Source organism: Columba livia, chromosome 1 (assembly GCF_036013475.1).
Source record: "Columba livia isolate bColLiv1 breed racing homer chromosome 1, bColLiv1.pat.W.v2, whole genome shotgun sequence".
Classification (NCBI taxonomy): domain Eukaryota; kingdom Metazoa; phylum Chordata; class Aves; order Columbiformes; family Columbidae; genus Columba; species Columba livia.
Genome location: NC_088602.1, coordinates 848,697 through 865,590, shown reverse-complemented (window position 1 = coordinate 865,590; position 16,894 = coordinate 848,697). Strand labels below are relative to the sequence as shown.

The window sequence follows — 16,894 nt, the reverse complement described above, 5'->3', positions numbered from 1 at the left end:
CCCTAGATCAAGGTGGTTTGACCCAGGTGGAACCACTAGATCTCTATGTATACTTCACAGAAGGAGGGGGAGTAGGGGCACTAGCCCAGGGCCCCCATGAAAAAGCTCGACCAATACAGTGGGTAGTCCTGGGAAAACGGTCACACTCATTCTCTCCAGGAGTCGAGTGCCTTGGCAACCTCATCATGAAAGGCCGAAAACTCACCCTAAGGCACCTAGGTATCGAACCTGCCAGGATATATTTACCCTTGCGCAAACAGCTGTTAATGCAATCAGTGGCGATGTCGGCATCTCTGGCCATGGCCCTTGCCAGATTTCGCGGAGAAGTCCATCACGCTATCAAGCCCCCTTGGGCTCAAATGCTGAAAATTGCCAACATCGACCTTCCACAGAAGATCATGGACTGACCCCAGCAGGGACCAACGGTCTTCACAGATGTATCTTCAGTGACCTCAACCGCAGCAGTGGTATGGCAATCGGGAGAAGAATGGCACCGCATTAAAATGACCGACAGTACGCTTTCAGTCCAGCTATTAGAAGCGACGGCCGTGGTACTGGCGTGTGGACTGTTCCCAATGGAGCATCTCAACATAGTGACCGATTCGATGTTTGTAGCCAACCTTTGCTTGGCCGTGTCAGGGCCTGGCGTGTCAACATCCACAGCTGCTCTAATGCTAGAAGAAGATCTTTCCTCCCGAAAAGGAACCATATCGGTCATCCATGTCAACAGCCATGACCCAATCAAAGGGTTTTACCATATCGGTAACGATAAAGCAGACGCCGCTGCAAAAGGGTTATGGACACTAAGAGATGCCTGTCAGCTACACGAGTCCCTCCACATTGGAACTAAGGCTCTAGCAAAGAGACGTGGGATTTCGACCGCCGACGCAAAACATGCGAGGGCAACAAATCGTGGACTCCACACAATCCAATATGAATTCAAGTGAGGCCATTTATTACTTGTTATAACTCTCCTTAAATATCTTTTTGGCCTGTCCACGTGCTGTCCGTGCATCAGAAGGCTGCTTGTAATTGGTCAATAGCTGCTGTTCACGCGCCGCAAACTAATAGGTGATTGGATTATACAATTCTTACATAAGCTCTAATATTAAACAAAATGTATCTATATTATAGCTGACTTGCTGATTCTTTTCTTCACTAAACAGTCTTTCTTTTGTTTTACCCAAGGTTGTATAAAGTCACATAAGACACGTAGGCTGCTCGACTCTTGCTCTCTTGCTGAATACATAGGCCTCAGAGGCCTGTTCAGTTCAATTCCATACAATGTCCATTAACTTCAAGAAAATCACTCAAATGTCCCACAATTCCCCCTTTTTGTTTCTGAGCCAACCATAGACCTTTCATGGATTTTTCTACTGTACGTTGTACACATTCTAAGATACAAGGAATAAACATTAACATTACTAAAACAACAATCAATATTATTAGACCGTTTTTCAACAGATCCTTAATCCATCCTGTAATACCCCAACCATTCAACCACTTGGCTAAACCCCAGTCCTCATAGGTTAACTTCTTGGTCATGTCATCTAACCTTCTAATTGCTTTGTGAATTGATTCAGAATGATCAGAGAAATTCATGCAACACATCCCATCAAAGTCTTCACAACCATGTCCCTGCGCTAACAACAAAAAATCTATGGCAGCACGATTTTGAAGCGTAGCATGCCTAATTGAATCTGTGTCTGCTAAAAGTCCAGATAATGCTAAAGAAGTAGCGTTAGTCTGTTTTGCTAACCAGCATCCTAATTTGTTAAGTGTAGTCAAAGCCTGTGCTGCTGCAACTCCAGGTGCAAAAATAGAAGATGCTATAGTTTCACCTTTTCCCCAAAATTTTATGTTATCTTTACAATCTTTATTATAGGCATGAATGCTTCTTTTTCCTCTCTTATGCATTAAAATGCTTGATGTATTTGGAGTCAATAGAGTCAATCTCCCTAAAGAACATGGTCCTCCTTTTATGTAGGAAGGAATTCCTTGCCAAGCTCTATCTCCACAAATTAGAAAAATTCCTGGGGGTAATTTCAAAGGAATATTGGTAGCCCTAGATACATTTGGACTGGTGTAATTACACCAAAAAGTCTGATTGTGATATACAGATGATGAAGCATTTACCACTTGAACAAGAGAGATGTTTTTCCCTGAATAATTGAAATACAGACAAAAATCCATTTTTATTGATCCTAGTAACTCAATTTCTTGAGGTTCCAAACCTCCTTGTGGTAGGTCTACAACCCAGATGTCCCAATTATCTGTCACATTTTTACCATCAACCAATTGTTTCTTATTTCCAGGAATAGGCCAATAATCTAGTGGAACTCCAACTAAACATGTTGAAAAAGGATTGCTCTGAGATGCAGTAGCTAAACAGATTGAATCTTGACCTGTCATGTTGGCTAAAGTTATCCAAATGTTAGTCTTTGGCTGAGAAGGAAGCCAAAAAGCAGCACTTATGTTTAGCACTATTAGAGTAATGCCTACTATGCATTGCAAAATCCATAACATCATTGAACTCTGTATGAATAAATGAAGCAATTATATTATCCCAACAGGTTAAAACTAATCAGTCTTAATTTTTCCCGTGTTATTAATTGTATGCTATGTATCTAATCAGTTTCACCACTAGATGGCGCTGCTTCTGCTTCTTGCGTCTTGTTGCTGTTTCTAACTTCTGTGCTCTGAGCAGTGTTTTCTAGCCAGGGTTTGATCCACTTTGCCGGAACCCAGCGCGATCCTGATCCTGTAACGACACAGGCATATCCCCGTCCCCATGTTATCAAGTTCCATGGACCTTCCATCCATTTGTCCTGTAACTCCATTTTTTAACCAAACTTTTGCTTGTCCCCTTTTGACTTGCTCTAAACCTCCTGTTAAACCTGCACCATGAGTTACCATAGGAGGAACCTTTTCTCCCTTGGGTAACCTAAGGTAGTTCATAACATATATAGCTTTTTGTAAGCGCTCTTGAGGTGCTAGGTTAACCTCCCCCTTTTTTTGTTTTTGCAACAGCTGTTTTAAGGTATGATGTGTACGTTCCACAATAGCTTGCCCTGTTGGTTGATGCGGTGTCCCTGTCGTATGGATAACGCCCCATAAGTATAAAAATTGAGTGGTAGCCCGAGCAATATAGCCAGGACCATTATCTGGTTTAATTTCTTTTGGAATACCAAGAGCCACAAAAGCTGCCCTTAAATGTTTTTGAACATATTTGCTAGACTCTCCTGCCTGAGCAGTAGCCCATATAACATGAGAAAAAGCATCAACCAAAACGTGAACATACTTGAGACATCCAAATTCTGCAAAGTGTGTGACATCCATTTGCCAAACCTCTAAAGGTCCAAGACCTCGTGGATTAACACCTCCTGAAATCCCACCAGAGCAATTTTGACAATCAGCACAGGACAAAACAATGTTTCGTGCATCAATTTCAGGAATATGAAACTGTTTCTGTAAAATGTTAGCTGACTGATGCAAAAATCATGTGAGCGACGAGCTTGAGCAAATCTGTCTATAGAAGGACCCGTCCAAGCAGGTGCAACTAATCTATCTGCGCGCTGATTACCTTCAGCTAAGCTACTAGCAATGCTTGTATGACTTCTGATATGAGTGATAAAGTAACGATGTGTTCGCTGATTCAGTAAATCCCATAAAATTTTAAATAATCTGTACTGTAGTAAAGTGTCAACATTCTTCAAAACTGCTCTTTCTAATCACAGTACAACTCCTACAACATAAAGTGAATCACATACTACATTCACAGGTTGTTTGTCCCACATCTTAAAGACTTGAATTACTGCTTGTAGTTCTAAGAGTTGAACTGAACCCTCTAAATCAGTTAGCTCAAAATCCTTCCATTCTCCCTCTTCCTGCCACGTTATTGCAGCTTTTTGTGAACGACCTCCTGTATCTGTAAAAACAGTGACACCTCTTACTGGATTCAGAGATAGAAGAGGCATTCGTTCTATTTGAAATGTTGGCAACCACCCCATAAGCTTATGTGGAGGGTAATGCACTCTAATTGGTCCTAAGTAATCTAACATTGCAGACTGTAGAGCTATAGAATTCTGTAATGCCCATTGTAAATATTCAGCTGACAAAGGTATGACTACATAATCTGGTTCTTTCCCGCTTATTTCTACTATACGAGATCGACCTTTTATTTTCAATTGTGCAAATGCTTCTATTCTGGTAACTACTGATCGTTTGGGTTGAATTGAAAGAAACAACCACTCCAAAATTCTGAGTGGATCAGATTCTTTTGCCCACTGCATAATCAAAGCAAAAGGATGTGCAGAGTTATTAATAATCATTAATCCTAATTCTTGTTCTGGATCCCATCTGTATGTATAATGATTGGAAATTTTTTGCATAATGTTAACTAATGCTTGTTGTATGCTTGTTGTACTTCAGCATTTGCTGAACGTGGAGCATCAACCCCACCTCCTCCCTGTAGTAATTTAGCAATTGGCAGTAAATCATCATTTGTAATACCACAACAGGTACGAATCCAATTCAAATCACCCATAATTTTTTGAACGTCATTTAAAGTCTGAATGTTAGTCCTGATAGTCAATTTTTGCGGATGAACTGTAGCCTTAGTAATTTCCCAGCCTAAATATTTCCAAGGCTGTGTTTGTTGAATTTTTTCTGGTGCAATTTTTAAACCTCTGGTCCCTAACTCTTTTTCTAGTTCTGTGACTATTAATTCAATTTGAAGTGATTTTCCAGTAATCAAAATATCATCCATGTAATGATATATGATCAATTCTCTGTGTTTGTCACGTAGAGGTGCCAATGCCCAAGCAACATATAACTGACTATTTTTGACCCTTTTGGAATATGAACTGGAGGAAAAAGTGTCCATACCATAATAGAAATCACTTCAGTAAAATCAGCATCTATTATTCCTGGTAAAACAAAAACTCCTTTTCTGGATGTAGAAGATCTCCCCAGCAGTAGCGCACTTAACCCTCGACCCAAAGGTCCATGCATTTCAGTAGGAATGCAGCAAACCTTTGAATCCACCAGAGTTGCCTCTACTGCCGTTGAGATATCCACTCCTGCACTCCCTGCGGTGGCGGCGGTGATGCTGTCCAAATAGCCTGCCTGTGAGGGTTGCTGTTTTGTGCCATCGCGCTGCCCCTCCCCGCGCTCAGTGACCCGTTTAAAGGTCTACCATCCTTAGTAAATCTTGATCTGCAATCCACAGCCCTGTGTCCAAACTTTTGACAGCGAGTACAGACACCAGTGTTTGATTCCTTTATCAGTTGTCTCAGCTTTGCTTTACACTGCACTTTTATGTGACCTGATTTTCCACAATTATAACACAAAAGTCCTGATTCCTGTCTACCTTTTTGAATTAATGGCTTTATGGCTGCTGCAAAAGCACTAGCCAAATAACCAGCGTGCTCTTCTGGTGTACCCACCCTTGAACATGCCTCTAGCATATCAACTAAAGTCGAATTCTTTGGCATCGCCTGTAAAATACGCTTACAAGAAGGATTAGCATTGTCCACTGCTAAAGTCATAAGCAATGATTCACAAACCGGATCAGTTAACTGCGACCTTTCCAGTACTTCACGTAAACGCTCTAAAAATGCCATGTAGGACTCATTTTGACCCTGTTTAACAGTAGTATAGGGAGGTATAACTTTTCCATCTTCAGGCAGTGTTTTTAATGCTTCTCTGGCTAAGTTCATTGACTGATGTAATATCGGTGCAAGCAATCTAGCTTGTCTTTGTACATCAGCAAATTCTCCCTGACCTAAGAGCATATCTACTGTCGCCACTCGTAATGGATCTCCATCCCCCTTTCTAGATTTTGTAGTACTGTTTGCTGTACCAAATCACACCAGTGCGTTCGCCACAGTAACTGCTGAATTGGTGTTAGTATCATTTGCATCAACGTACGCGAATCTGAAGGAGTCATAAGATTAGTAGTAAAAATATTGTCAATAAATGCTTGAGTATAAGGTGACTGTAACCCATGTTCTTTTACCGATTTCGTAGCCTCCTTAATTATTTCCCAAGGAAAAGAAGCCCAATAGTTAGGTTTCTGTTTTCCATCATTCCCTGTACCCCCCAATATCACTGGATACGCGGACGGTAAAACTTCCCCTTAAAGCAATGCATTTTTTATAACACTCTGCCACCTCATGGTAGGATTACCACCCACAGCACCCTTCGCAGCTCCCGCAATTCCCGTACCTCCCACCGCCCCCCCAGAATGCTTATCAGAAATGTTCTGTTCTAGTCTACGTATTATCATGTCTTCTCTGTTCAGTTGGTCGTCTAAATAGGCTTGTTGAATCTGTTGTTGTTTCTCCAAACTTTCCAGTTTCCAAATAAGCTCTTTGGCCCATTTAGGCTTATCAGGAAACCCAGAATGAAATGGAGGTTCAGGAGTAGGCGGTGTACACGGCGGCAAAGGAGGATAAAACAGTTTATTCTTCGTCGAGTCGATCGGTGTATTTTTATCAATTTCCATGTCCTCAATATGTTGACTCTGTTTTTTCGATGATTCTTCTTCCAGGGGAGGTGCAGATGGTTCCTCTGCCAGCACTTCCTCTGGGAGTGAAAACTGTGTTGGATCATGAGCAAAAACTTGCAACTTAATCGGCATTTGAGCTGGAAATGCCTGTTTTGAGTCATTAAGGCTCATAACAGTCTTTTCTTCTTTTATAGGACTGAATGCAGCAAATGTACCTTGTGTAACAGTCTTTTCAGCTTTTAACTGTTTCAGTGTAGTAATTATCAGTTGCCAGGCGGTTACAACGCCAAGAATATCTTTTTCTCCACGACTAACCGCCTCCCACAAAGCAGTTCCCGCTTTTTCCCAAGTCTCTATCTGAAAAAGACATTGAAGACATTGAAGTGCTGGAGCGGGTCCAGAGAAGAGCAACATGACTGGTGAAGGGACTTGAGCACAAGCCCTATGGGGAGAGGCTGAGGGAGCTGGGCTTGTTTAGTCTGGAGAAGAGGAGGCTTAGAGCTGAGCTCAGCACTCTCTATAACTACCTGAAGGGAAGTTATAGCCAGGTGGGATTGGTCTCTTCTCCCAGGCAGTCAGCAATAGGACAAGGGGGCATGGGCTTAAACTCTACCAGGGGAAATTTAGGCTGGATATTAGAAAGAAATTCTTTACAGAGAGAGTGATCAGGCATTGGAATGGCCTGCCCAGGGAGGTAGTGGACTCGCCGTCCCTAGAGGTTTTTAAACTGAGATTGGACATGGCACTTAGTGCCATGATCTAGTAAACGGACTAGAGTTGGACCAAGGGTTGGACTCGATGATCTCTGAGGGCTTTTCCAATCCAGTCGATTCTGTGATTCTGTGAAAAGCTCCTGGCGGATCAGCAGGAAATCCATTGTCCCTACACCAAATTAAGAGTCTTTTGAGGTTACTCTCCTCATACTTCACCCCTCTCCTAGAGAGGATATGCGAGAAAAGACGCAGTATTGCTGCTTCTTCTTTTGATATACTCTGCCCCATCTCCTCTCGCCCCCGGCTGCTCGCCTCTTTGGGTGTCCGTTGCGCAACGATATCGGATCCTCTATTCCTCCTCCGTCGCTTCTGCAGCGATCATTCAGGAGGTACGCAGCCCGCAGACTGCGTCCCGGTCACGGTCCAGCCGCGCCGACTCCAGCCAGGGCTCGCTCCTCACAGCAGTCGTCCACTCGCCGTAAATTCTCCTTTGGGATCACGTCGGGGTCACCACTTGCAATGGCGACGAATCATGGACTCCACACAATCCAATATGAATTCAAACAAAGCCGTTTATTACTTGTTATAACTCTCCTTAAATATCTTTTTGGCCTGTCCACGTGCTGTCCATGCATCAGAAGGCTGCTTGTAATTGGTCAATAGCTGCTGTTCACGCACCGCAAACTAATAGGTGATTGGATTATACAATTCTTACATAAGCTCTAATATTAAACAAAATGTATCTATATTATAGCTGACTTGCTGATTCTTTTCTTCACTGAACAGTCTTTCTTTTGTTTTACCCAAGGTTGTATAAAGTCACGTAAGACACGTAGGCTGCTCGACTCTTGCTCTCTTGCTCTCTTGCTGAATACATAGGCCTCAGAGGCCTGTTCAGTTCAATTCCATACAATGTCCATTAACTTCAAGAAAATCACTCAAATGTCCCACAAAAACACATAGTAGCTACGTGTCCCCACTGTCAAAAAGCACCACTGTGGTCCAGTAGAGTCAACCCCAGAGGTCTCAAAGCCTCCGAGGTGTGGCAGTCGGACTTTACGCTCTGTCAGTTGCTGGGACCTCGAGTGTGGCTAGCAGTAACCGTGGACACATATAGCGGGGTGATTGTAACTACACAGCACCTTAAAGCCAACTCCAAAGCAACCATCCAACAGTGGTTGACAGCCATGGCGTGGCTTGGCGTCCCTAATCAGATCAAAGCAGACAATGGTTCACATTTTGTGTCCAAATCAGTCCAGGCATTCGTTCAGAAATGGGGTATTACTCTAATACACGGTATCCCGTATAATAGTACAGGACAGGCGATAGTTGAACAAGCAAATCAAACTCTGAAATCTAAGTTAGAAGTATTAGCAAACACAGAAGGTTTTACCACCACCGTTCCCTCAGGAGACCAGGCACGCTTGCTAGTGACTGCTTTGCTGGCACTAAATCAATTCCCCAGGGGGGAGGAGGTGAATAGCCCTGCCCAAAAACATTGGGCCACTCGAGCGCTAGAAGAAGGCCCGTCAGTTGTTGTCAGAAATGAGCTAGGAGAATGGGAACCGGGGTGGAAATTAGTTCTGACAGGGCGAGGGTATGCTGCAGACAAAAAAGATGGCAGAGTCAGATGATGTCTGCTTAAGTCCGTTAAACCACATCTTCAGACTAAAACTAATGAAAACTGTGAGTTTCTGTTTTCAGGACCGGATCATCGGACACCCTCGCAATCCATGTACCCCGGTGACAAGAGAAGTCAACAAGCCGGCAAGCATCCTGTCTGAGCCTAAGAGTCCCAAACTGATAGACTCCAGACAACAGCGTTGTTATCCCTAGTTATCCCTAATTACATTCCATTACTAACCGTCGCTCTCTAGTTTTCACCAGTTTATGGTGCCTTGCTGCTAATGTTATGAAGTCTACCTCTAGAGATTACTTACACAGTATTGCACACTATTACCTCCTAGTTTTAACCAATTTATAGTGCCTTATTGTTCACTGTATTCACTTTATTCACAAAGTATTGCACTAAGGTAGAAGCACAAATTTTCTAAGACTGTTATATTTTTTAGCTAATTTAGTTGTGCACAGGGAGGGGCGAAATGTAGGTAGTTAGGGTCTGACGGCTGGAAGATCTTGCACTGTACGGAAAGGCAGTAGCCACTCCATAGGTAGGTAGAACCGTGAGGTAAGCAGACGGAAGTGACGTTGTAAACTCAAGGTATATAATGCTGTGTTACCTGCCAATAAATGCCATTTGCCGTCCACCACATTGGTGTCTGCGAGCTGATGGACCGAGCGACCTGGGGTTGGTCGCCGTGCTGTTCCTGAACCAGGTCGCCGTTGCCCCCCCTGTTAGAGGCAACACTGCTCCTGCCTGCACCCTTTCCTCTGACTGAGGAAAACAGAGATATAGATCCTTTGAGCACCTATCCCTTTCAATTGCACCCCTAGAGTTTCACAGCCTTGCTTGATTCTGCCCAGGTTCCACCTTGCCCTGACATTTGTGCCCACGTGAAAGAGCAATAAGGAATAACGGGCCACGTTTTTAAAAAAGTTGTGGCATCTCCTCAGTCACATCCCAGACCTCAGCACCTGGAAGGCAGCAAAGTCACACAATCCCCTGTTGGGCTGAATAAACAGGTGCCTCGGTGGCCCTCAGCAGAGAGTTCTCTATGACAAGCCATCGTCATTTCCTTTGCTGATTTCTAGCATCCATCCATTATTTAATTTGTTCTAGAATCACTGTTGCTACCACTGCCGCTGTGGCAGCGCTCGGAGGTAAAGCTTCTCCCGCCCCGGTAAGATGATCAAACGCTGGTTCTTCATGAACCAATTCTTTCCCTGTGCTATTAATTAGACCCCGTCCTTCCCAGATTTTCCCAAAGGTGTGCACTACTCCAAGTGCATATCTAGAATCATTACAGATGGTACCTTCTTTTCCTTTTAACATTCACAGTGCCTGATGGAAAGCATACAGCTCGCATGTCTAAGCTGACCCGTTATTAGGCAACATTCCCATTTCCCTTCTCTCAGCACTGGCACCTTCAGTGGTGGCACACCCACTGTGTCTTTTCCCTGAACTACCCTTGAAGACCCATCTATGAAGGTGCAGCCCATTGTCAACTCTCCACAGGAAAGCAGGAGGGTTTAATTTCCTGCCACAAACAGGAGTTTATTCATAATTCTCTCTCCTTTCCCCTGCTACTCCATTTGTTACAAGTGTGTCTTCGGTCTAAGATCTTTTTAGGGAGAAATTTAAAAGGGATAGGGTAACATCCATTTTTAGTAAAAACTCGATGTCACGACCTCCTACTTTACCACTTATATACCCTTCTATGATTTAAACGAGTTTCCCCACTTAAAAAAAAACACCACCACAAACATTTTCAGTCCCTCTGATTCTCCAAAGTGTATTGAGTTTTCTTGCTTTAGTCACTTTTAACAGTTGCTGTTTTAGGGGTAAATATCTCAGATTTCCACAACAATACCATTCCATTGTCTCTCATTCTCTCACTTTCATCACCCTTAGACTTCCGTCTAAATCCTCCCTGTTTTTTTCCCTTCCAATCTTTATCTTTCACTTGCAAATTCCTAGCTAAAGCTGCTGCTAACAAATCAATCTCCTTCATCGTTTCGCTTCTCTTCCCGACCATCATACACAAACACGACCACACGCAGAATTTTTGCAATTTCTTCCTGCCAGCCTGGCACACGCTCTGAAATACTTCCCTAGATCCACAAACACACTTGCTACCAGTTCATTACAAAGCCTTCCCAAAATCTTCCCCGGTCGGCGCTAGGGTGCTCCTCTGGCTTCTGTTCCTGTACTTCAGTTCCATTTACTCTTATCTCCTCAAAGATCGAAAGCTCTTAGCACATTTTTAACCACTGTTTGGCAATTATCTCCATTTGGTTGATTATCATAATCTCAATTAGAATCACCTTGGGGCCCGGCAGTCCCGTTTTCCCCTGTCCGTAGGGTGAATTCCACATTCATTTAATTGATCTTTCTGGACAGACCAGCTCTCTCAATTACAGGATAACGTCGGCTCAGGATGGATTATAACCCCTCCCAATCAAAATTAGAAAATTAGAAAATAACGATGCACATCGATCCCCGTCTTCCCTTAACTTAAGAGTTCGATTTCCTCACATAATCGAATCCCCAGGTGCCAGGGGTGATGGTGCATCCATGTAACACTGGAGGGCATTCACAGGTACAGCCCCCCACCCACACTTCTTCCCCTACACACACATACACACACACATCTGCTGCTGGCTGCACTGCAAAATCACTTTAGCAATCCCAGGGTAAAGCCCAACTTTACAACCTATAAAGTCATAAGAGTTTACAACTCAAAGTTATAAAGCAGGTATGTTTATTTTGACGTCGGGCGCAAGGGGGATCGTTCCACCATTCATGTGCAACTTCTAACAATATGTGGTGTGTTTAAGTACAGTAAGGTGTTACATATTCATAATGACCCCAGGAACGCCTCTACATATTCATAACCTTTCCCCGCTTCTTATTAAAATGAGTCTCAGATACCCATTTCCATAGTCTCCTCCCTGACCCTCCCCTGCTGCGCCTGCGCAGTGTCACTTGGTGCTTTTTAGGAGGGGTCTTTGAGGGTCTGTGGATGAAGGCTCCTTCAGCTTCGTCACAGTGAACTTTGTACCTTTGGCTCATTATGTTGAATTGACTGGAACCCAAACTGCCAAGTCGATTGAAACCAGACTGGTGCCCCCTTTTGTTGTAAATCTTGGTTGTCTTGTCTCCTCAAGTTTACAGTTACGTGCAGTAAACGTTCTTACCTCGGCATTCGATGGGGTTCTGTTTTTCTTAACATAAGTTTACACAAAGCTCTAAACTAAGCACTTATTGTGTGTCTAAGCCTTAAAGTGTTAGTTCGTTAGCAGGCACCCATTATATGTTTAGTTAACCCTTAAAATGTTAGTTCCCTCTATCAATGATACAGAGAGCAGAGCGCGGGGTGTTGCATAGACCAGCTCTGCAAGCGCCTCAGTTAAATTCCTCACAGCTGTAGCTAAAATTCTTTCTCGAGGTTTCTATCTTGTTTCTGAACTTCCTCTTTATGGTGGTCATATTCCCAATTATCCTATATATACCAGTAATTCATTTGTCCAGGACATCTCTTTTCTAGGTGATATTTAGTTACAATTTGCCAGTCTTCTCAATATAAGGTCATTGCACGCTTTTCTTGACAACCTTGACTCTTTCAGAGAGGAGTTTAGGTGCGGCTGGATCCAGTCCTAGTCTCAGACTTGGTCAATGGTTTATGTCTAAAGGATATTTTCCCATTCTCAAGAGAGACTTGAACCCCCTCTTGTGTGCACTTTACACTGATCAGGCCACACACTTTGCACTCATAAACATGCTGCAGCAAGGGAGGAACACGAACCCACCCTGGTATGGAGGAAGATTTAAACTCCCTACAGTTTTTATATGTACCAATTTAGATCCTGGCACAGACAGTCATCTTTGGATCTGTATTTTGGCCAGAATACCTTCCGCTCTATTATGGGCTCTTTTGTCCAGAGAAAACACCATGCTTTATCATTTTTTATTCATCCTTATGTTTTTGTACATCATACGTTTCCCCAATAGCTTAACACCCTCCCTAAAGTACTGTACGGGGGAATGTTATCATTTTTCCTTTACATTTCCCGTTCTGAGTCCTGAGGCTTCTCCTTCCACCTCATCTCCCCTCTCAGATTGCCCTGAACACCAAGTCTACTTTCTTACCTTGGTCTGTGCACAGAGTTCCATGGTTGCTTGTATTATGCCTACCACTTTTTCCTTTCCCCTTTCTCCTATGGATTGCAGGGATCCGCCTTTTCCAATACAGCCTCAGGATTTCTGTTGGTCTCTCCTGGAGTCCCCACTGATGATCCACAGGACCGCTGAAATCAACGGGGCGCCCCTTCCCGTCCTTCGGCGATAGGGACCCCCGAGATGACGATGTCTCTCCCGGTCAAGCCCCCAGATCTGTAGGAAACAACGCTTTTGCAAATATGATAGGCCCAGGCAGCATTTTTAATAACGATTTTGCAAGGCTGGGTGTTCTACATAAAGACAGACACAGCTAATAGGGCAAAAAGCTCCTGCTTATATTCCTCCAAAATCCCAGACGCAATTTCCCTTCCCTGTTCCCCATTAGTTGGGAACTTCAGGGTTTACTGACTATCTGGACGCTTGCCTCAATTTACATACCATACCCTTCCCCCTAAATTAACTTGTAAATACAGCTATCTGTATATATTCCGGGAAGAGACTGTATTTTACATTAAGGTTTCATAGTCCTTTGTCTCTCGGTCCTCCCACCTAAATTAACTTGTAAATACAGGCATTAGTATGTATACAGGTATCAGGATATATTCCGGGAAGAGACTGTGTTTTACATTATGGATTCCTGATCCGATATCTCTGGGTCCTTCCCCCCTGCTGGGCTCAGGCGCCAGGAACTCAGTTCTGTAAAAACAACAGTTCTGCATTAAACATTCCCTACAATTTTCCTGCTCTTCTTTTTACTTTTGTTGGTTTTGCATTATCTTATGATACAGTCTAGTAGGTGGCTTAAAGCTGGGAAAACGTAATTTCACATTTTTCTCCAGGAGATATACATTCAGCATTGCTTCTTTCTTCTTGTTCTTTTAGCAGCATCATTTTATCAGAGCACGGCAGTGGCCCTAAAGGCATTTGCTTTGATAGAGCTGTCTCAATAAGGCGTTGAACAAGTCCTTGGACACACGGAATGACGCAGCATGCTGTAGAAATTAGTGCTCCTGCTACTACGATTAAAGAAGTAAAGATAGATACTATCATTTCTTTCCATTTTCCAAACCAAGATTCTAACCATCCCGTGAGTGAACTATCTATTCCTCAATTCTCAGCCAATTCTGCTGCTAAAGTCGTAGAGTCCCTGAGTCTGGTTACAGTGCCGTCGGGGGCAGTATTGGTTGGCATAAAGGTACAACACCTCTCTCCTAACATTACACATGCATCACCTTTGTCTGCCAGCATCATATCTCGGACCGTCCTATTTTCCCATGCCATTCTACTAGTAGCATCTAATTGTTCAGCAATTCCATCAACTGCTTGTCTAGTATAATTTATAGATTCTTGTTGGTTATAATAAATATAATTTATCCAGTCAACATTTGTGTTTATAGTTACCAACCAAAAGACAAAGGACTCAAAACCCGCAGCTCCTTGATTTCTTGCTTTGTGTTTGCTGGGGACTCCTCTGGGGACCCCAACTGAATCGAGATAAACTCTGTCGTCAAAGGAAAACCCCAAGCTTTTTCTGTTGCCCTGTTTAATTACTGTGTTCAAATGCCAGGGCAGAAGGAATTGCCAATGAAACAATGTCACAGGTGTCTTCCCAGTGGGGAGTAAAATGAAGTGTCATCTTCCCGCAGTACCACCAAAGATCCACTCAAGAAACATTTGAGGACGTATGAGACCAACTTCCCGTGACTCTACACACCTCCTCATGTTCCTAGGAACTTGGTATCATTCCTGCCCTGTCGTGAGAGACAAGCAGTACGGTTTCCAATGATTCCTGAAAATGCCAGGGGACACTATCTCCCCTGTGGTGCAGGTCACCTCCCCGTTTTCAGAGGAGCTACAAAATGTTTGGTTCACTGATGCCTCTGTCAAATGAGAGGGAAAACGTGGAAATACAAATACAAATAGAAACCAATGAAAAATAATCCGAGGGGGACGGTAGCACCCAGGTGGAAGAGTTAGTAGCAGCTTGGAATGTTATGAAACATGAGGCGCAATCTCTTTCTCCTGTCTACATCTCTGCTGATTCTGTTCCTGTCTTTAAGGGGTGCACTGAATGGCTCCCGTTCTGGGAGCAAAATGGGAGGGAGGTCAATCGGGTACCTGTATGGCAGAGAGAAAAATGGCAAGAAATATTAACCTTCGGGAAAGAGGGAAATTTTGCGGTGGCTTGGGTTGCTTCCCATCAGAAGAATGAGACTCCTGCCAGGTGATGAAAGAGCAAAGCAGATGAGTCGGCCAGACTTGCTCCCCTATGGAACGACCCTGAGTCAGAAGATTGGGAAAGGTTATTATAACGATTACACCTCAAAAGGGAACACACTGGGGCTAAAGATCTTTACTGAGAAGTCCAAGACCATGATAACGATCTGAGTGTCAAGCTCTGTGATGATCTAACATGAAATAAGAGATCCATTAGTAAGTTTGATACTGCTCTAAGAATTGACACTGGCCAAAAGTGGGGAAAAGATGAATGGACACACAACAGACCATACAAAATCTACAAACCCAGTCTTTGATTTCCCGGGTAGGGCAGCGTTGCCCGGCGGAGCTGGCGTTGCTCCAGCAGCTGCAGGGCAGCACCCGGATGTCCTGGGCTGGACTCCGCAGCAAACCGGAACTGGATTCAGAGATGCAGCGTCTGGAACCGGGCCTTGGATCGCAGGTACGACAGGCAGGGTCCTCTTCAGATTCCGGCCATGGTTGGAAGAGAGCGAGACCCTCGTGATCTCCCAGTTCTATTGGATGTATGATGTGTATGGGATGGAATACTTAGTTGGTCAGTTTTGGTCACCTGTTCTGTCTGCCCCTTCTTGCAAATACGCCCTTCTTACTTATGCGACATGCAAAGTTCACCAGTAACCTTGGCTGCCAGAGCAATAAGTCTAAACCTGGGTCTCTTCTGCATACCATTGCAACCGTTATTGGCTCCGGAGCAAACCGTGTCTGGAAAAACATGCAGTCAACTTAATAAAACTGCAGTTACTTAGAAGAGCTGAGCTGAAAGGAAATTTCACTGAAAGAGAAACTGGTCTTTTTTTAAATCAAACCAGGACAATCCGGCCTGGCACATTTTTCCACCCGGCAGCAGTGCCGAGCTCCTCGCCCCCAGGCTCCTGCCAATGTGAGTAGCATATCCTGGGCAGCGTGTGACACGCTTTGTGCTGCAGGAGCAGAACGGCGGGAGCTGTGTCCACAGCTACAGGAGAGTGTACGAAGAGTAAGAGGTGAGACTGATGGGGGACACGAGTAACTGCCTTTGGGCATTGAAAGAAAAGACAGACAAGAATTCTGCAGGGGGAGTGAGGGCGCAGTAGCAGGAAAGCCGTTCTCTCAACTGGGCAAACATTTAATTTTAAAATAAATCAGCCAGATCGATGAACTTCAGCAATTACATCCTATTTTTTAAAAGCACCTGTAAAAAGATACTTTTTTCTATTAACCAGAACCAGGGTCCCACTCCTGAATTCTACATTGTCTTCCATGGATACGGCCATCTCTGCTGTATGGGGAAGGAGGTTTGAAGGAAAGCTGAGCCCGTGGGAGAGGGCCTGAGTATTATTTAACCTGGTCCTAAAGCGTATCTTGGTCTTGTACTTCGGTGGTGCACCATACCATCTTTGGTAGAACAATCTGAATCCCAAAACATCCAGTAACAGAAAGATCGATGCAGAAGGAAGGCAGTTTTATGATAGATGGGAAAGCAAATGTGTGTTTGTGTTTCAAGGGGAATAAACAGTATGTCTTTAGTGTTATGAGACAGTGTTGGTGATAAAGGAGTGCAATGCACATCAGCATTTTGAGACCTAACACGGAACTAAAGATGCTAAATTTAGCTTTCAACAACAACAATTG

At 43.8% G+C, this 16,894-nt stretch overlaps 1 protein-coding gene across 9 annotated transcripts in view; it reads right to left on the bottom strand.

Annotated features, from left to right (window-relative positions):
- Nucleotides 1–16,894, bottom strand: part of LOC102083843 (oocyte zinc finger protein XlCOF6) — a 42,907-nt gene that overhangs the window by 13,831 nt on the left and 12,182 nt on the right. The window contains exon 6 of one of the 9 annotated variants that reach the window (XM_065049657.1): nt 6,020–6,034. The exons of the other annotated variants lie outside the window; for them this stretch is intronic. Within the exon in view, the coding sequence (XP_064905729.1) occupies nt 6,020–6,034 (15 nt within the window). The remainder of the gene's footprint in view (nt 1–6,019; nt 6,035–16,894) is intronic. 9 annotated transcript variants of the gene reach the window in all.